The following is a 20,700-nucleotide window of genomic DNA, read 5'->3' as shown; positions in this document are numbered from 1 at the left end:
TTTGCTGTAGTTTTTGTTGTTGTTGTAGTTTATATTACTAATGTTGTTTCTTATATTATTGTTGTTGTTGTTTATATTGCTGTTGTTGTTTATATTCTCCCTGCTATAGATTTTATTGTTGCTATTGTTGTTTGCTTTATTTGCTTTATTTGAGTTACTTGCTCTTGCATTATAGTAGCTATCGTCTTCGTTTCTTTGTCGCCTTCATCATCTTCATCGCCTACTCCGCTTAGCTTTTGTTGCTTTTAAGCAGCAATCACTATTGCGTTTTGTTGTTGTTGTTGTTGCACTCACTAAATATTGCGCTTAGTATTTGCATAGCAAATTACTCATTTGTTGTTTGTTGCGAGCACATATACTACTTGTTGGAACACAACCATAAATGTTTGCATGTACATACATATGTATGCATGCTTTTGAAACAACTGACCGCCTGTCGCAGTGAGCGCCACCGCACCGACCACTTTTCCTATAAATATTTACACGTTGGTAATTAGCAAATTTGCACAGCTAGCTACTGCATTAGTGCTCGTTTGTTAGCAATTTGGGAATGCTTGTGAATCGATTGCAATGCTTGAGTATTGCCATCGATGTGAGAGTGTGTACTTTAAGGTGACTATAATTTAGTGTAATTTGTTAAAATATAATATAATTTATTGCAAATTTTAAGTAATATTTTTAATGAAATATTGAGCTTTTGAAATGCTTGTTTCTAAATTTTCTGAGATTAAGGAATTTCCATTATTTTTCTTCGATTTCCAAAAATGTTGCAAGCAATAGGCTAAACTCGCGCTTTCACTCTCAATGATCGGGATTTTATTGCTAGTTCTTCTGCACACTCAGTTAAAAAATTATATAAAAATTATTTAGTTAGTAAATAGTAAAACTTTTATAACAATATTAAGATTTTCTTCGTTCGAATCTAAGCATCCATAGTATCCCTGCAAGATGTCTCTATAAATTTCTGAAATTCACTTTTAGCCCTAGAACATTATTATAACATTATTTTATAATCTGTAGCTAGTTAACATACATATATCATTACGGAGGAAAATATATTTGAAAATAAATTATATAATATTCATATATTCATATGCATTCATATAACTAAATCACCCTTAAGATAGTATCATGACAGTTTTATTAATTCCACATTTTATTCTGGTCGCGTTTCGACAGGCAGTGGCAAACTTCCCAGCATATTTCTGCAATAAAATATTTTTCACAATAGCTCATCCGCCAAACGAAGATATGCATCTGTACTATTTCCGATTTTAGTTTTTTCCTGTATATATCCTAAACTATTATGGAGATTATGTCTTTATTAAAGGTTTAGGTGGGTTTCAAAATTAATATTTTTTTTGTCTTATAAAATAAGTTTAATCTGGCATGTAAATATATTTTAAATATTTAATAAGACAATTATTAGGTCCACAACTTGAGATGTCTCTAGGGTCAAGCACTGGTCGATTATTCTCAACTGAAAATGTCACTTTTTGAGCCGAATTCTCGACATTTGCTTTTCCTTTTTCATCCTTTCCAAAAAAGTGCGGCTGAGGCTCATCGAATGCTTTCGGATAGGTACGGTGAGACTGTCCTAAGTGAAAAAAGCCTTAAATTTACAAAAAAAACGCGGGAGCCTAGTTGTAGACCTAATATAAAATTTTTACAATTTTGAGACTCACCTAACTAACCCCTAAATATCTATGAGGTTACCGAACTTTTTAAAAGCATTTTTTATCTCATGTTAAGTCAAAACAGCTTTCCATTGTTCCTTTTCGGTACCTTTTCATTAAGATCGTTTAATCCTTTGGCACTCAGCCTTAAAATTTTGAAAATATATAATTTTTGGAATCCTTTACAATGTTGATATTATTTTAGATCAATGTTTCAGGGCCAATCGGTTCGTGAGATATTGCAGTTTGAGTGACAACAGTTTTGATAGTTTCGTTAAAAAACGGTGATTATATTTTTTTTCGAAACAATATTTTTTGATGTATAGAAATAGTGTTGATATTAAAAATCGGTTGAAGAGTGTTGTCGATATGGTTAGTTAGGTAATAATTCGTAGGTGGTTTTTTAAATTTCATATCCATAGGATATGTGCCGAAGTTGGTGAACTCAGTGAAGTCTATAAGAACGTGGACGATTTGCTTTGATTGAATATCGAGCGTAAGCTCAAAGTAATGCACCTTGTCTCAAATTAATGAAATTTATGACAAAATTGACTGAATTCGACTCCGAAACTCTTTAAAAAGATACGAACTTTACAGACTTCTGGTCTGTTATATTCTCCAATCGAATATTATTATTATTGTTTCTGATTTTTTGCAATACCACATTCTAAAAACTTTTAGAAATTGCTGGAAATACTCTACGCTCTAGCTTGAAATTGCATTGCTAGAGCTGACTACATTTATTTGAAAAATTATTCTATATTTTAAACCCGTGCCTTTGTCGAGTACCCATTATCTTGAAAGTGTATTGCCAGGTACAAATTTGTGTCAATTAATTTGTGAGCCAAGCAGCTAAAATTCAAACTAAGAAAGAGGCGGAAAACTCAAAGAATATCAACAAAACATTGCAAATAAAGTAAATATTTTCTAAGCAGTTAAATTTGACCTTCATTTGTGTTGCACAAGCTGACTTTACAATGCTTCCAGCGAACTTGCATTTGCACTCGCGTCGAAATCAAATGTTGCAATGCACTGGTTTAAGTCACACGTCTCTGGCGCGCTACTGCAACTGCTCGCAAACGACACCATGGAAGAGCTTACACAACAACGGCGCCGCGACGCTATCGATCGGATAATTGCGACGGTGCACGCACAACGAGCTATATTCTCTATAGCCTACTTTGGAGCGATCACCGACATTGAACCGTATATAACGGCTGGTAATACGACTCCCAAATTCGTGATGACCGAGGGTTGCAACGATCCATTGAACGGTGGTTCGGTGTCTGATAAGTTCAGCAGCAATATATTTTATATTGCCGTCGGCCAATTGATGCGCAATCCCATGTGGCAACGCATGAACGACGTGCTGGCGGATATACAGAGTCGGGTGCGCGGTCTCTTTGTAGTGCCACGGCATGCGACACGTCGGCAGATGCAACTCAATCAGGTGGCGGAGCATTTTGAGTGGTGTTGGCGGAATGGATTTATCAATGCGATGATTCTGGTGGACGACGGCACGCGGGACGACACCGAGCGACCATTCACCGTTTACGGTTACGATCGTTTCCCGCAATTGACGGTACGACCGATGGCGGCGAATGCCGTGTGGTTTAGTGATAAATTGAAAAATTTCCAACGCAGCAGCATACGCACCACTTATCAATACGATCCACCGCGTGTCTTTCAAATACAAATATCCTGGACGGAAAATGACGTAAAGACAGTTGGCTACGCGGCGGAAATGTTGCAGGCGCTCGTAAGAGCACACAACGCGACTCTAGACATGATACCATTGAACAATTCTAGCCGTTATAACATTATGAGCATCATTGATCAGTTGCGTCGCGGCATGTTGGACATTGCAATGAATCCGTATTTTTTCTATCCGGGCGTGCGTCTGAGCTATCCCGTGCGTATGTTGCAATTTGGTATTGTGGTGCCATCTAGCGGTGAAATTGAACGTTTCTACTATTTTGTGCGCCCTTTTCAAACGCACACTTGGATCTGCTTCATACTAGGTCTCTGCTATTTGAGTTTGATGCGTCGCTTAACGGATCGCATAAGCGCCCATTGGTATCCACGGTTGCATCCCAGCTTCGGTCGCGGTTGTCTCGAGATTTGGCGTCTGCTGCTCTTTGTGCCCATCAATACGCCCAGCGAACGCAAGTGCTTTCGTTGGCATGCCGCCGGCACATTTTTACTAACCGCATTGCTGGGCTTCATACTGACTAATCTCTATCAGGCTTCGCTCACCAGTTTTCTGGCCACATCCGTCTATCGTTCGCAACTGAACACCTTGGAATCAGTGCTCGCGCACAATATCAGCATAAACACCAACTATAACGAAATGGAATTCATACGCAACAGCAGCAGTTTGCCGCGGGATTTCGGCCGTCTGCTGATTGCGCGCGATCCCACCGAATTGCGTGATGAACTCTTCGCTTTGCGGCCACGCGCCTATACCGCCTGTGTGGACGTTGTGCACTTTGCTTTGGCCCAACAGCAGCATATGGACAGACAGCCGCTACATGAATGTGAGGAGCGCATAACTACGTTGCCGTTCGGTTTTATGCTGCCGCCACGCTCACCTTACGAACACATTGTGAATCGGTTCATTTTACGCGCGGAGGCCGCCGGGCTGACGGTCAGATGGCTACAGAGCGCAAATGGCGACGGATTTCGTGCGGGCATAATACGTAAGCGTATAAGAAATCTCCCGCTGAAGCGTCCCTTGAATTTGGAGTATTTTCAATTCGCCTGGGTTGTGTGGTCCATCGGATTGTTGTGTGCTTTGTGCGGATTCGCATTGGAAAATTTGCGGCATTGGTTGCAGCGGCAAAAGCCAATTATGGTGCGCCATTGCATGCGCGGCGCTTTGCGGATTTTGGAGAGAGTTTAAGTGGAGGCTGAACACCTTGAATGTTATATGCGTGTGAAGTTGAAGTCGTAGTTGATTAATATAAAAGGTTCGCTATAAGTTTTTCTTTATCATGTTTTTTGGCACCTGAGTGGTGACAGCAATAAACATATTCAAAAATGTCTGATTTTTAATGTTTTAGGTTAAGAACGTAGTGTAGCAGCATACGTCGTTAGCTAAGGTATAGTGGTTCATTCTAAGTTAGTTGCTTATTATTTGGTAGGATCTTGTTAAATGTGTGTCAAATCCACAAAAAGGGGAATTCAACGAACTCCATATATAGGTTATAGCCGAGTTCACAAAAGCGCGCCACGCATCTCTCCTTTTGGCAGTTTGGCGCCAATTGGTTATACCCAGTGAAGACAGGAGTCCTCCATTGGAGTGGAGGCCTCCTTCTTCCTCGGCTTCCACCAGCGGGTACTGCATCGAACACTTTCAGAGATGGAGCACTTTCGTCCATTCGAACAACATGACCTAGCCAGCGTAGCCGCATATAGCTCATCATTCCATTTTCTGTGGTATTGGCCATTGCCAATGTTTAAGGGACCATAAATCTTCCGCAAAACCTTTCTCTCGAAAACTCTTAGTGCCGTCTTATCGGCCATACAGTAGGTCGGGAATGATGAGTGACTTGCAGAGTTTAGTTTTTGTTCGTGGAGAGAGGACTTTACTTTTCAATTGCCTACTGAGTCCATAGTAGCACCTATTGGCAAGAGTGATTTTGCGTTCGATTTCAGGCCTGGCATTCTTATCGGTATTGATGCTGGTGCCTAGGTATTCGGAATTATCTACAATTTTAAAGTTATGACTGTCAGCAGTGACGTGGGAGGCAAGACGCGACTGACTGTTTGTTTGATGACAGGAGATATTTCGTCTTGTCCTCGTTCACCACCAGACCCATTCGCTTCGCTTCCTTGTCCAGTCTGGCGAGGGGTTTGTTTCCAATGATATCGATATCCATAGATATCGGTTTGGTTTTATATATTGATACTTACTTTATATTATTCTCACTCAAACTCAACTTCAAAATATTAGTTTACATCTCTCTCTCTATAACAGAAACCAATAATTGCCCTTAACCTTCACATATTTTTTAATTCGATATATAAATCAGTACAGATACATTTGGGCAAGATATCCAATATTTGCTTCCACAATTGATATTCATATATACAGCAGTGTTCAAAATAATAATAGTGAATTACATTATTTGAATTTTTTATAAAAACTTTATTTAATTTTTTTCTGTGTTGAAATTGTAATATGTAGAAAACCGCAACATTTTTCAATATCGATAATAAAACTAAAATAGCTCGAAAATTCGTGATTCAAAAAATAGTAGTATTAGGGTTATAGGAATCTCTTATCAAGAATCCTTCACTATTATCCAAATTTCGTGAGATCGGACGATTGCGCAGATTGACCTTAATCCCTTTGATACGAAACCACTCCTTAGCTAGCCGACTGGTATTATCATAGGGTCATTATCCTGCTGAATTACCCATTTCAGAGGCATTTCGTATTGAGCATTGTGCTATTCAAAATATCAACGTAGACATGTTGATCAATGACAGTGTAGATACGATATATGGGCCTACCATAAAAATAAATAACGAGTCCAAACTAATATTTTTTACCCTCTGTATTTTACCGTTTTGGTAGTGTATCTAGGGTGTTATTTAGTCTTCGGTGGACGATGCACATACCATCGTGAACCTGTGCCTGCAAAAAGAACGACGTTACTTTCATCTGTCCATAGTATATTTCGTCACTTTTCCGCTATTATTTTGAGCACAACTATATGAATTTAAGCTTTCTTAGTGTTTTAAGTAAAAAAAAATTATTGTATTTATGTATAAATTAGCTATAAAATAAAGTGATTGCAGTCTTTCCAAACTTTTTGGATAGACGAAAGGTTCTTTCTACAGTTAGGACGTTTCTTTCGTTTGCCGTAGTTGATATCTAATAAATTACAGATTCTGATAGTCTTATCTACGCATTTCTTTCCACGGACTTTCTTCTATTTTGAAAAATTATTTTATATTAAATTGCATAGTGTTCCAGGGCAGCCGTCCTTAAGTCTGTATTCCAAGAAATGCAAACACGAGATTTATTAGCGATGTTTGTATACATTAAATCTCACTTCGTTTGAAAAATATTGATCGTGTTCAAGTCTTCACCAGTGATATTGAAAAACAAGTTAATATTTCAATGACTTGATACCTTTACAAGATTTTTAGAAACAGTAATTCCACCATTTTATATAAGTAAAATATATATATTTTTTCTTCATCAAATTATGTAATACTCTATTTATTTAAATCAAGCACCTCTTGCAGTAACAATCAAATCACATAAGTTCCATTTAAAGTATATTCAATTTAGCGACCATAATTGGTGGGATACCTATAATAATTTGTTCCGAATTGTTGTGTTTGCTGACCTTGACTTGTGCTTCGGTGTTGTAGTTGTGGTGCTTGTTGACTAAATAAATGCGAAACGTCAGCCAAAGTGGTGCCGCAAATGGCCAGCAACAAAGCGAAGACGATAAAGAACTGCAAATGAACAATGACAACGAATTAGTAAGGGTTTAGTTTCCGTTAAACCGTAATTCAATTAGAAATTATTATATAAACATAAACGATAAGCGTTCAACGTGCGCACACTCACTTTCATATTAGCTGAAGACGACGAAGTCAACTATTAACTGCGTCGCATAGCGGTGAAGGTAATCCTTTTATACAAATGAATGTGGCGCATAAAAAACGTTTGAAAATTTATAGAACTACACTATATAGAAGTATAATAAATTTATACATAGAATATTAGATATCTATGTAGCTACATAAGCATTTATGCGCACTCAGAGCCGGACATTTGGGATGACCGTTAGCTGCGGAGCTGCGGGTTAATAATCGTCGGGTGATATCTATTTGATATGCAAATGGCATGGACTTCCGTTGATTTTGTTGTTAGACAGTGATAAAGTTATCAACTAGCCAACCCGCTTACTTGCTGAAATACCAGTTTCGAAATTTTATTCTAATTTAATACAGCAGCGAGGCAAACGCTTCAATGTGAGCGGCTGTGTGTGTTTGAGTTCAAATGCTCGATAAACAGTGTCTGTTAGTTTCCAGGTTTCAAGCATTACTTAAATATGACACATTTAAGTCGGATCCAAAAAGTGGCATAATTATAAACTAGTTTCGATATAACCGGTTTAAATATCAGATCCACAATTTTAGTCGTTAGTAAAAAGAAGTTTCTGTCATTTAAATTTTGCTCTGAAATATATAAATATCAAATATTTTGCTGAAAAATTGTTATTTGAAATTGCTCGCACAGATAACAGCTTATTCGGAAAAGTTATTTGAAATTTATCAAAAAATCTGTGAAATTGAAGACTGTGAGGTGCCGGTACATTAGTTCTTAATTTGATTGGATATTTATAGTTTTGGGTCATGTAATTGTGATTTTACTTTCAACCATTTTTTTGGGTTATATTATAATTATTTTGAAATTATTCATTCGAAAATTATATTTTTTTATTTTTTTGGGCGCATTTAATATATTCTGACTTCACTTTTGGGTTATTTTTTACGGCTATTATTATCTATATAGCTATCTATCAACTGTCAATAATAATTTAATAATACATGCCATTAGCACTTTAAAACTGTTCCTTTATCATAGATATAATTTCATTGAAGGGTTCGTGATCTATTATAGCAATATGAGAGAGTTGTAAATCTTGAAATAAGTTTTTGAAACAAAGCTTTGAAAACTCTTTATCATTTTGAGAAATGCCATCGGGTTATGGATTAAATTCTTTACGGTGGTGTAGAATTATTCAACTATAATATAACAATTCAAACATTAACAGTTTTAAAAATAATAGATTATTAAATGTAATGATTATTCTACGCTTTATATTTTGATCCTGTTAGTTTATAGGTTTGTTATAGATATTTTTTTTGCAATGTCTGTTAAGTAATCTAATGACGGTGAAAGTTTGTTGCCATACATTCTTCGATTGCTATCGCGAATATACATACTTCCCTTCCTTAACTCGAATCTCCAAAATAAAAAAAAACTTCGAGTTAGAGAGACTTCGAGCTATGGAAGTTAATTTGTATGAAATTTGACATTTATTGCCAATTTAAGAGTTCGAGTTATGGAGTACTCCAGTTATTGAAGTTCGAGTAACGGAAGTTCAACTGTATATCGTACTTGTCTGCAAAAGCTTGTTGTGTTGAAGTACGGCAGCGCCTGGGTTAGTTGGCTTTCTGGCCAGCGTCTATTTAACCATTATAAGGTCTTTAAAATTACTGATGTTAAAGTCTTTCGTGTTAAATTTGACTTAAGATGTATATTTATATTTATTTAGGGTATAAAACACATTTCTAAGAAGTGTCAGCGGGTTTTAGGTAAAGTACAAATAGTCGATTTTCGTATAGACTTAGTATCAGTAAGGGTTAAATTTGCTTTGCTTTCACCTTTGTGTTTCGCCTACGATGCTTCCATCAATTATTAACTATATATTTGTGAAATTGGTACTTTACCATTAATTTTGCTATTTATGAAATATCCATGATACACTTAATTTTTTTAATTTTTTTTTTGTCATTTGCTAAAAATTTTGACGACTGTTGTTCTTAGCTGAGTTCACAATACTGAATAAAAGTGGTATTTCAGCAGATTCAGATTAACCTCTAGTACAAATTTTGATTTATTATTTCGCAGAAATATTAATTAAAAAAATATATATTCTGATGTCGCTTGTCTCGTTGTTCGATTGTCTTGTTTTTCGATATGTTATATATTTCAATGTTTTCGGAATAATTTCATGTCATTTAAATATTTTTAATATAATGTATTATTTATTTTTATATTTAACATAAATTTATTGAACGTTTTTAAAATTCACTGTATTGCTGCCACAGCTCACAGCAGTAGACATTGTAAAAAAAACTAACATTTTTGGCACCTCTCTTTGCTGTCCACCTTATTAACAAGTCAAATGAGTTTAACCAAACCTGTTTTTCCTTCAACAGCTGACTTTCCGTCTTAAAAATAAACAAAAAATTAACCAAAGAAGAAGAAAAAAAAACAAAATATCATTCAATTAGATTGTTGCTAATTTTATTAATAAATTTTGTAGGCTCGCTCTGTTATATGCATATTCATATACACTGTATATTGTTTATAATAGCAGAAGTGTAAACAAATTTTGAATATGTAATTAGATATTCAGAATGGGAAGTTGAGAGAGATGCCCTCAGTTGATCTCCTTTTTGCACGGTTAACTGGGACAGTAAATTACTCGTGTAAAAAAAAACCGTGCAAAAAAAATCAAATTTTTATATAAAACTCACTATTGGGACCAATTTAAGAAAAAAATCGTGCAAAAAATAGAAAACGTGTAAAAAAGATCTAATTTTACATGAAAATCTATCTATTCGTACAGTGAGAATTTTCACTGTTGTTGTTGTTATAGACTTTTCTGGTATTGTATGTATGTACATATTACTGTTAGAAGGAACAAACAACAACTATTCTGGGAATGGTAAAAAAATAATAAATTTCAAAGTTTCGTCATTAATCGCTGTGTCTTCTTTTTTCTTACTTCTTCATACAGCTTAATTTTTTAGTTTAAACCTAATTTAGAATTTATTAAATTCTATTAACAGCAATAGATTTGTGACGTATTGACGTAAGGAATTTTGATTTTATTGCAAAAAAGTATACAATTAAAATAAAAAATCCGCGTAAAAAAAGTAAAACCGTGTAAAAATGGTAACTGGGAAGTGTTCAAAAACACCGTGTAAAAAAAAACCGTGCAAAAATAAACCGTGTAAAAAGGAGATCAACTGTATTGTAAATATATGTACCGATTTTTGATTACCGAATTTAGCGACGAACGTACAATAATTACTCAAACGTAAAGAATACAAAGTATTAAATATTGCAAGCATAAACAAAACAAAAGTTATTTGATGAGCAATTTTTAACTAATTAATGACAATTGGATCAGTAAACTAAAGTCTTAAATATACTAATGAATGTCAAAAGAAAGTAAATCAAGTGAAGTGAAAAAGTTGAATCACAGACCTTCGCATTGTTGGAGTTTTCTGGTTGCATTGCTATAAAAACGATTGCGTTGCAATGGAGGAGCATCAATTGTCTACTGACTTCGCTTACAAAAGCAATACAATTCATATACAACAATTACAAAATGAAGGTGAGTTTTAAAAATGCTAAACAAAAAATTCTTTTGATAAAAATCTGCTTCTCTTACCCCCACAGCACGCCATTATATTTGCTCTCTTCCTTATGGTTGCCATCGTGCACTGCAGTTCTTATGGCAGTCACGGTGAAGAACATGGCCACCAGGATGCTTACGATCACCAGCATGAACTCGGCTACCAGGATGATAAGGATGATCATAACATAAACCATCATGTTAAAAATAATGATCAACAGAATGAACATAAAGTCCAAACTCATGGCCATAGCGTCGAACATGGTCATGGAGATCAGCATGATGATCACCATACCAGCGAAAGACATGGTCATCACTAATTGGAAAAGGCTTACAGATTTGTTTTTCTTCCGATGTAGAAGCTATCATTAATATTGAGTTGATCTTGTACAGAAATGTATATTGATAAACGGAGAAATAAAGAGATATTGATATATTGCAAAAAAACTTGGTCTTCTTCTTTTACTAATAATAGCGACGCAGTTTTTCCAGTTTGGAAAATATTATATAGATTGATACCTCTCTAAGGTGGTATGGCTGCTTGCTATTCTATCTCTGCTTTAGAGATTCAATCTATTAGATTCGCTACTCTCTTTGACCAATCTCTTAGACGAATCGAAGACTGACATTTTTTTATGGTTAATGGTTTATGCTTTTATTTGTTTCTTCACTCTCTGCATACATTGTTCTTAGTGAGGTCCATCTTTAGATTGAAGTTCATGCAGTTGTTGTTATGATTGAAAAATATAGAATCTTAAATTCTGGTAGACTTCGTATGAATAGCTGTAGAGGGAGACATTAATTTAAGTTCTTGATATTTCTGAAAAAATAAATAAAACAATCCGATGAAAATATTTTTTTGCCTGAACTCAATGCTTGCTGTTGGGATAACTGTCTTTGAAGTTAATTCTTCAAACTAAATCGGCCGATCTTGTACAGAATTGAATAGTAAAGGAGCAAGTAAAACACTAATAAATTTCTATTGCATCTAAACTTTTATTCGGTCCATCAACATTCCATTTCTTACTTTCATATCATATTTATCAGATAATAAACGCTTTACTTCTTCTTCAACAAAGTAGATACCAAGGGGGCGGAGTAGGTGACTGGAGCTACAGCAGCTACACGTGCAACTGGAGCACCGTAGACAGCAGGAGCAGCGGCAACATGCGAGTAAGTGGCCACAGCTGGGGCAGAGTAAGCGGCATGAGAGTAGGTGGCTACAGCGGGAGCGGCATAAGTGGAGTAAGCGGCATAGGGGGCGGCAGCATAAGGAGCGGCGGCGTAGGTGGCATAGGCGGGCACAGCAGCGGCGGAGTAAGTCAAAGGAGCCACCAAACCGGGATTGGCCTGAGCGACGGCGAAGAGGAGTGCGAAGCAGATGATGAACTGTAAGTAAAAGAAGAACAATTTTATAATTATTTTTATTCAGAAAGTTTATATTTATATTAATACGAGTATAATATTATTATATTGAGATTCTGGGTAGTAGTTTCCGCTAGGCACCCTTTTGAGTTCACTTACTTTCATTTTGAGGTAGTTGGTTGTTAATTGACTGCTGTGAGTTAACTGATATCAATTACGATTCTGTGCGCATAATTTATAGCAAAATTTTTCTAGATCAACAAATCAGATTTATTTGCAACATATAAATATGTATGTATGTATGTACATATCTCCGTACAATTATGTACAAGAATAAGCCGCCTACACTTTGTAACTCGTTTCTTCACCTCTAAGTACATTTATATAAATGTTTGTATGTGTGTATGCATTGCCGCAAGCACCCACTATTGGTAAGCACATACACACACACACACACATTCATACATAGTCTTAATAATATGACAATGGGTATTAATGCTTGTCCGTTTTGGTCTGTTTGTTATGCATTATATGTGAATATGATTGAACTTCATCAAAGGGAAATTCTCAAATTGATTGCGTAGAATGATACAGCAAAAGTAAAATCAATAATTGAGAAAATGTCCAAGAAAGAAGTAATTGATAATCCGAAGGCATTTTTGTAATTAGGTAGATATGTAAAATGTACTAAATGTGCCGTAGGACAGAGGCATACGGAAACGGAAAAACCCATAAATGTCGAAGTAATATTGAAACAAGTCCAAACTATTTTTAGACGAACTTTGAGTAATCGATTTTCTTTTGTTCATTAAAGTCTGACCCAATTAGCTTTACTGTCTTTTGAACAGCCCAGTTTAGCTCCATCGTTATGGTTAAACACTGGGAATTCCACTTTTCTTCAATGCTTTTACACTTTGTTTCTATAGCCGTTTTGTTCTGTGTGATTGACAGCTGAGCATCAAATTATCGACGACTTGTTCCCCAATTTAATTCCCTTAAGTCCACTGAATAAGTAGTCTTTTACGATTTCCAGTTATTAGAGTAAAATTTTCCAATTAGAGGTTCGACAAAAGAAACGATGTCCCGAAAGAATATTAAAATATTTGTTGATATGGATAAAATCACGAAAATCACGGTCTAAACTTTTTTCTATATACTAATACTTAAGTTCTTCCCGATTCTCCTTTGATAGAGCCCGCTTACTGCAGTTGCCCTCCGATTTTGGCCCCGATCGATCCATTCCTTCCTCTCCAATTTAGGACCACCCTAATTTTTAGCCGTTTCATATGGATTATATAGGAAATCTTCTTCTAGAAAGTATGCAGTATCGATCGTGAGGTTGCGTAGGGGTCGTGCTTCTGAAATTTCGCAATTCGAAGCCCCAAATTCCAGATTTGCATCAGGCGCGTAGAACCATGCAGTAGGGGTATTGCCGAGAGTTTTTACTGAATAACTTCCAGAATCATGGACCGATCGGGGCGTTTGCTAGCTGTATCGAAAAAGGGACGCTTATTGCAGGTACCCATCGATTTTAATCCCGATCGATCCATTCCTTCTCATCAAATTTAGAGGGCCACCCTAATTTTTAGCCGTTTCATATGGATTATATAGGAATTCTTCTTCTAGAAAGTATGCTCTATCGATAGTGAGGTTGCTTAGGGGTCGTGCTCCTGAAATTTCGCAATTCGAAGCCCGAAATTCCAGATTTGCACCAGGCGCGCAGAACCGTGTAGAAGGGGTATGCTACGGTTTTTACTGAATAACTTCCAGAATCATGGACCGATCGTGGCGTTTGCTAGCTGTATCGAAAGAGGGACACTTACTGCATGTATCCCCCGATTTTGGTCCCAATCGATCCATTCCTTCCTCTCCAATATAGAGCCACCCTAATTTTTAGCCGTTTCATATGAATTATATAGGAATTCTTCTTCTCGAAAGTATGCAATATCGATCGTGAGGTTGCGTAGGGGTCGTGCTCCTGAAATTTCGCAATTCGAAGCCCAAAATTCCAGATTTGCACCAGGCGCGTAGAACCGTGTCGAAGCCCGAAATTCCAGATTTGCACCAGGCGCGCAGAACCGTGTAGTAGGGGTATTGCCGACTTTTTTACTGAATAACTTCCAGAATCATGGACCGATCGTGGCGTTTGCTAGCTGTATCGAAAGAGGGACGCTTACTGCATGTATCCCCCGATTTTGGTCCCAATCGATCCTTTCCTTCCTCTCCAATATAGAGCCACCCTAATTTTTAGCCGTTTCATATGGATTATATAGGAATTCTTCTTCAAGAAAGTATGCAGTATCGATCGTGAGGTTGCGTAGGGGTCGTGCTCCTGACATTTCGCAATTCGAAGCCCCAAATTCCAGATTTGCACCAGGCGCGTAGAACCGTGCAGTAGGGGTATTGCCGACGGTTTTTACTGAATAACTTCCAGAATCATGGACCGATCGTGGCGTTCGCTAGCTGTATAGAAAGAGGGACGCTTACTGCATGTACCCACCGATTTTGGTCCCAATCGATCCATTCTTTCCTCTCCAATTTAGGACCACGCTAATTTTTTGCCGTTTCATATTAATTATATAGGAATTCTTCTTCTAGAAATGGATTATGTAGGAAATCTTCTTCTAGAAAGTATGCAGTATCGATCGTGAGGTTGCGTAGGGGTCGTGCTCCTGAAATTTCGCAATTCGAAGCCCTAAATTCCAGATTTGCACCAGGCGCGTAGAACCGTGCAGTAGGGGTATTGCCGACAGTTTTTTCTGAATAACTTCCAGAATCATGGACCGATCGTGGCGTTTGCTAGCTGTATCGAAAGAGGGACGCTTATTGCATGTATCCCCCGATTTTGGTCCCAATCGATCCTTTCCTTCCTCTCCAATATAGGGCCACCCTAATTTTTAGCCGTTTCATATGGATTATATAGGAATTCTTCTTCTAGAAAGTATGCAATATCGATCGTGAGGTTGCGTAGGGGTCGTGCTCCTGAAATTTTGCAATTCGAAGCCCGAAATTCCAGATTTGCACCAGGCGCGCAGAACCGTGTAGTAGGGGTACTGCCGACTTTTTTACTGAATAACTTCCAGAATCATGGACCAATCGGGGCGTTTGCTAGCTGCATCGAAAGAGGGACGCTTACTGCATGTACCCATCGATTTTAATCCCGATCGATCCATTCCTTCTCATCAAATTTAGAGGGCCACCCTAATTTTTAGCCGTTTCATATGGATTATATAGGAATTCTTCTTCTAGAAAGTATGCAATATCGATCGTGAGGTTGCGTAGGGGTCGTGCTCCTGAAATTTTGCAATTCGAAGCCCAAAATTCCAGATTTGCACCAGGCGCGCAGAACCGTGTAGTAGGGGTATTGCCGACGGTTTTTACTGAATAACTTCCAGAATCATGGACCGATCGTGGCGTTTGCTAGCTGTATCGAAAGAGGGACGCTTACTGCATTTATCCCCCGATTTTGATCCCAATCGATCCATTCCTTCCTCTCCAATAAAGAGCCACCCTAATTTTTAGCCGTTTCATATGGATTATATAGGAATTCTTCTTCTAGAAAGTATGCTATATCGATCGTGAGGTTGCGTAGGGGTCGTGCTCCTGAAATTTCGCAATTCGAAGCCCGAAATTCCAGATTTGCACCAGGCGCGCAGAACCGTGTAGAAGGGGTATTGCCGACGGTTTTTACTGAATAACTTCCAGAATCATGGACCGATCGTGGCATTTGCTAGCTGTATCGAAAGAGGGACGCTTACTGCATTTATCCCCCGATTTTGATCCCAATCGATCCATTCCTTCCTCTCCAATATAGAGCCACCCTAATTTTTAGCCGTTTCATATGAATTATATAGGAATTCTTCTTCTAGAAAGTATGCTATATCGATCGTGAGGTTGCGTAGGGGTCGTGCTCCTGAAATTTCGCAATTCGAAGCCCGAAATTCCAGATTTGCACCAGGCGCGCAGAACCGTGTAGAAGGGGTATTGCCGAATTTTTTTTCTGAATAACTTCCAGAATCATGGACCGATCGTGGCGTTTGCTAGCTGTATCGAAAGAGGGACGCTTACTGCACTTATCCCCCGATTTTGATCCCAATCGATCCATTCCTTCCTCTCCAATATAGAGCCACCCTATTTTTTAGCCGTTTCATATGAATTATATAGGAATTCTTCTTCTCGAAAGTATGCAATATCGATCGTGAGGTTGCGTAGGGGTCGTGCTCCTGAAATTTTGCAATTCGAAGCCCAAAATTCCAGATTTGCACCAGGCGCGCAGAACCGTGTAGTAGGGGTATTGCCGACGGTTTTAACAGAATAACTTCCAGAATCATGGACCGATCGTGGCGTTTGCTAGCTGTATCGAAAGAGGGACGCTTACTGCATGAATACCCCTACTGCACGGTTCTACGCGCCTGGTGCAAATCTGGAATTTAGGGCTTCGAATTGCAAAATTTCAGGAGCACGACCCCCACGCAACCTCACGATCGACATTGCATACTTTCTAGAAGAAGAATTCCTATATAATTCATATGAAACGGCTAAATATTAGGGGGCCCTAAGTTTGATGGGAAGGAATGGATCGATTGGGACCAAAATCGGTGGGTACATGCAGTAAGCGTCCCTCTTTCGATACAGCTAGCAAACGCCACGATCGGTCCATGATTCTGGAAGTTATTCAGTAAAAACCGTCGGCAATACCCCTACTGCACGGTTCTACGCCTCTGGTGCAAATCTGGAATTTAGGGCTTCGAATTGCAAAATTTCAGGAGCACGACCCCTACGCAACCTCACGACCGATATTGCATACCTTCTAGAAGAAGAATTCCTATATAATTCATATGAAACGGCTAAATATTAGGGTGGCCCTAAATTGGAGAGGAAGGAATGGATCGATTGGGACCAAAATCGGTGGGTACATGTAGTAAGCGTCCCTCTTTCGATACAGCTAGCAAACGTCCCGATCGGTCCATGATTCAGTAAAAACCGTCGGCAATACCCCTACTGCACGGTTCTAAGCGCCTGGTGCAAAACTGGAATTTAGGGCTTCGAATTGCAAAATTTCAGGAGCACGGCCCCTACGCAACCTCACGATCGATATTGCATACTTTCTAGAAGAAGAATTCCTATATAATTCATATGAAACGGCTAAATATTAGGGGGCCCTAAATTGGAGAGGAAGAAATGGATCGATTGGGACCAAAATCGGTGGGTACATGCAGTAAGCGTCCCTCTTTCGATACAGCTAGCAAACGCCACGATCGGTCCATGATTCTGGAAGTTATTCAGTAAAAACCGTCGGCAATACCCCTACTGCACGGTTCTACGCCTCTGGTGCAAATCTGGAATTTAGGGCTTCGAATTGCAAAATTTCAGGAGCACGACCCCTACGCAACCTCACGACCGATATTGCATACCTTCTAGAAGAAGAATTCCTATATAATTCATATGAAACGGCTAAATATTAGGGGGCCCTAAATTGGAGAGGAAGGAATGGATCGATTGGGACCAAAATCGGTGGGTACATGCAGTAAGCGTCCCTCTTTCGATACAGCTAGCAAACGTCCCGATCGGTCCATGATTCAGTAAAAACCGTCGGCAATACCCCTACTGCACGGTTCTGCGCGCCGGGTGCAAATCTGGAATTTAGGGCTTCGAATTGCAAAATTTCAGGAGCACGACCCCTACGCAACCTCACGATCGATATTGCATACTTTCTAGAAGAAGAATTCCTATATAATTCATATGAAACGGCTAAATATTAGGGTGGCCCTAAATTGGAGAGGAAGGAATGGATCGATTGGGACCAAAATCGGTGGGTACATGCAGTAAGCGTCCCTCTTTCGATACAGCTAGCAAACGCCACGATCGGTCCATGATTCTGGAAGTTATTCAGTAAAAACCGTCGGCAATACCCCTACTGCACGGTTCTACGCCTCTGGTGCAAATCTGGAATTTAGGGCTTCGAATTGCAAAATTTCAGGAGCACGACCCCTACGCAACCTCACGACCGATATTGCATACCTTCTAGAAGAAGAATTCCTATATAATTCATATGAAACGGCTAAATATTAGGGTGGCCCTAAATTGGAGAGGAAGGAATGGATCGATTGGGACCAAAATCGGTGGGTACATGCAGTAAGCGTCCCTCTTTCGATACAGCTAGCAAACGTCCCGATCGGTCCATGATTCAGTAAAAACCGTCGGCAATACCCCTACTGCACGGTTCTACGCGCCGGGTGCAAATCTGGAATTTAGGGCTTCGAATTGCAAAATTTCAGGAGCACGACCCCTACGCAACCTCACGATCGAAATTGCATACCTTCTAGAAGAAGAATTCCTATATAATTCTTCTGAAACGGCTAAATATTAGGGGGGCCCTAAAATGGAGAGGAAGAAATGGATCGATTGGGACCAAAATCGGTGGGTACATGCAGTAAGCGTCCCTCTTTCGATACAGCTAGCAAACGCCACGATCGGTCCATGATTCTGGAAGTTATTCAGTAAAAACCGTCGGCAATACCCCTACTGCACGGTTCTACGCCCCTGGTGCAAATCTGGAATTTAGGGCTTCGAATTGCAAAATTTCAGGAGCACGACCCCTACGCAACCTCACGACCGATATTGCATACCTTCTAGAAGAAGAATTCCTATATAATTCATATGAAACGGCTAAATATTAGGGGGGCCCTAAATTGGAGAGGAAGAAATGGATCGATTGGGACCAAAATCGGTGGGTACATGCAGTAAGCGTCCCTCTTTCGATACAGCTAGCAAACGCCACGATCGGTCCATGATTCTGGAAGTTATTCAGTAAAAACCGTCGGCAATACCCCTACTGCACGGTTCTACGCGCCTGGTGCAAATCTGGAATTTAGGGCTTGGAATTGCAAAATTTCAGGAGCACGACCCCTACGCAACCTCACGACCGATATTGCATACTTTCTAGAAGAAGAATTCCTATATAATCCATATGAAACGGCTAAAAATTAAGGTGGTTCTAAATTGGAAAGGAAGGAATGGATCGATCGGGACCTAAATCGGTAGGTACCCGCAGTAGGCGTCCCCTTTTCGATGAAGCCATGAAAAGCCCTAGGCGCAGTACCCCTACTACACGGTTCTGCGCGTTTGGTGCAAATCTGGAATTTTGGGCTTCAAATTGAAAACTAAAGCAATGAAAATAAAACTTGGTACAGAGGAACACTAGGGGAAACACTAGGGAGTGGCATATGCGGATGAAATTTTGTTCGAAAAGTGGTCGTGGCCCCGCACCCTATTAAGGATTATGTATAGCTCATAAGCTACTAAGGCTATATAAACCATATAACACAAAAAAGCAAATTAAGGTAAAAGTGTGGGTTACTTTAATACAATTGAAAAATGTTCGGTGTCGTCCGAACTTAGCCCTTCCCTGCTTGTTTTAAATTGTGTATTTATGATTAATAAAATATCTGCTTAAGTGTCTTTTTTATGCCATTTATTTTTTTCTTTTGCAAATAGTTTACTTCTTCTTCAACAAAGTGGACACCAAGGGAGCGGAGTAGGTGACTGGAGCTACAGCGGCGACACGTGCAACTGGAGCACCGTAGACAGCAGGAGCAGCAGCAACATGCGAGTAAGTGGCCACAGCTGGGGCAGAGTAGGCGGCATGTGAGTAGGTGGCAACGGCGGGAGCGGCATAGGTTGAGTAAGCGGCATAAGGTGCGGCGGCGTAGGTGGCATAGGCGGGCACAGCAGCGGCGGAATAAGTCAAAGGAGCCACCAAACCGGGATTGGCCTGAGCGACGGCGAAGAGGAGTGCGAAGCAGATGATGAACTGTAAATAAGGAATTAATATTTAAAATTGGAAATTAAATATTTAAGCCACTGTGGTACTCACTTTCATTTTGTTAGAGTTTGTTTGTTAATCTGCGACTGTGTTGAGTTAACTGATATCAATGATCACTCATCGGCAATTATTTATAGAAAAATTTACAAGAATAAAAATATATTTTAACCATTTGCTTGTGTGTGTGTGTATATGAAGATTTCAATGGAAGAACTTATCGGCACGCGGATACTTGAGCGTTCATTATTTGTCAATTTCTATGACTGCGCGTTAATCAGCGCCCAATATACTTTGCACTACGACACATTGCTGTTGTTGTTTTTTTTTTTTTATTTTTGTCAATTGGTTTTTTTGGGATTATAATCGCAAGAGCTTACATATTTCCCTACATGTGTCGCGGATTTGAGTTTTTGCAGCCGCAGCAAGTTTGGCGTCGCAAGTGATCCGGATAGCAAACGCGGATGTGTCGCGACGATTGTTGAGAACGAACAATAGAAAATTCTTATATCAAATATCTTTTTGACATTTTGCTGCCACCCACACAAGAACACCGAACCGGTTCGATAATCCCTCGAACGTATCAAATGGTTATGCTCACCGACTTGCTTGCTTTGCTTGCTCTCGATTAGGGCTAAACAATGTGCGATAAGTA

At 38.9% G+C, this 20,700-nt stretch overlaps 5 protein-coding genes across 6 annotated transcripts in view; 3 read left to right on the top strand and 2 right to left on the bottom strand.

The window, feature by feature from the left end:
• The window catches only part of LOC105216010 (G1/S-specific cyclin-D2), a 209,998-nt gene extending 189,776 nt beyond the window's left edge, over positions 1-20,222 (top strand). For both annotated transcript variants that reach the window (XR_008471510.1, XR_008471509.1), the window contains 2 exons: positions 11,938-12,249; positions 19,721-20,222. The gene's annotated coding sequence lies outside the window, so the exon portion shown is untranslated. The remainder of the gene's footprint in view (positions 1-11,937; positions 12,250-19,720) is intronic.
• Positions 1,026-7,159, top strand: LOC105216027 (uncharacterized). The gene has a single exon (XM_054232248.1). The coding sequence runs from the start codon at positions 2,704-2,706 to the stop codon at positions 4,576-4,578; it is 1,875 nt and encodes a 624-aa protein (XP_054088223.1). The 5' UTR covers positions 1,026-2,703; the 3' UTR covers positions 4,579-7,159.
• Positions 10,621-11,478, top strand: LOC105216020 (antifungal protein-like). The gene is made up of 2 exons (XM_011190267.3): positions 10,621-10,837; positions 10,903-11,478. The coding sequence occupies exons 1-2, from the start codon at positions 10,832-10,834 to the stop codon at positions 11,176-11,178; spliced, it is 282 nt and encodes a 93-aa protein (XP_011188569.1). The 5' UTR covers positions 10,621-10,831; the 3' UTR covers positions 11,179-11,478.
• Positions 11,835-12,517, bottom strand: LOC114804423 (cuticle protein 10.6-like). Its single transcript, XM_054232250.1, has 2 exons — positions 12,383-12,517; positions 11,835-12,247 (listed from the first exon to the last, which is right to left on the bottom strand). Exons 1-2 carry the CDS (start codon positions 12,386-12,388, stop codon positions 11,918-11,920), a joined length of 336 nt encoding a protein of 111 aa, XP_054088225.1. The 5' UTR covers positions 12,389-12,517; the 3' UTR covers positions 11,835-11,917.
• LOC105216022 (cuticle protein 19.8-like) lies at positions 19,681-20,244 on the bottom strand. The gene is made up of 2 exons (XM_011190270.3): positions 20,100-20,244; positions 19,681-20,036 (listed from the first exon to the last, which is right to left on the bottom strand). The coding sequence occupies exons 1-2, from the start codon at positions 20,103-20,105 to the stop codon at positions 19,722-19,724; spliced, it is 321 nt and encodes a 106-aa protein (XP_011188572.1). The 5' UTR covers positions 20,106-20,244; the 3' UTR covers positions 19,681-19,721.
• Positions 20,245-20,700: the final 456 nt, after the last annotated feature.

This window comes from Zeugodacus cucurbitae, chromosome 5 (genome assembly GCF_028554725.1).
Source record: "Zeugodacus cucurbitae isolate PBARC_wt_2022May chromosome 5, idZeuCucr1.2, whole genome shotgun sequence".
NCBI classification, from domain to species: Eukaryota; Metazoa; Arthropoda; class Insecta; order Diptera; family Tephritidae; genus Zeugodacus; species Zeugodacus cucurbitae.
Note: the sequence above shows the minus strand (reverse complement) of the source record. Positions and strands in the feature narration are given on the sequence as shown.

Coding starts and splice junctions, on each gene's coding strand:
- LOC105216027 (XM_054232248.1), top strand. CDS start 2,704: ATGCACTGGTTTAAGTCACACGTCTCTGGCGCGCTACTGCAACTGCTC.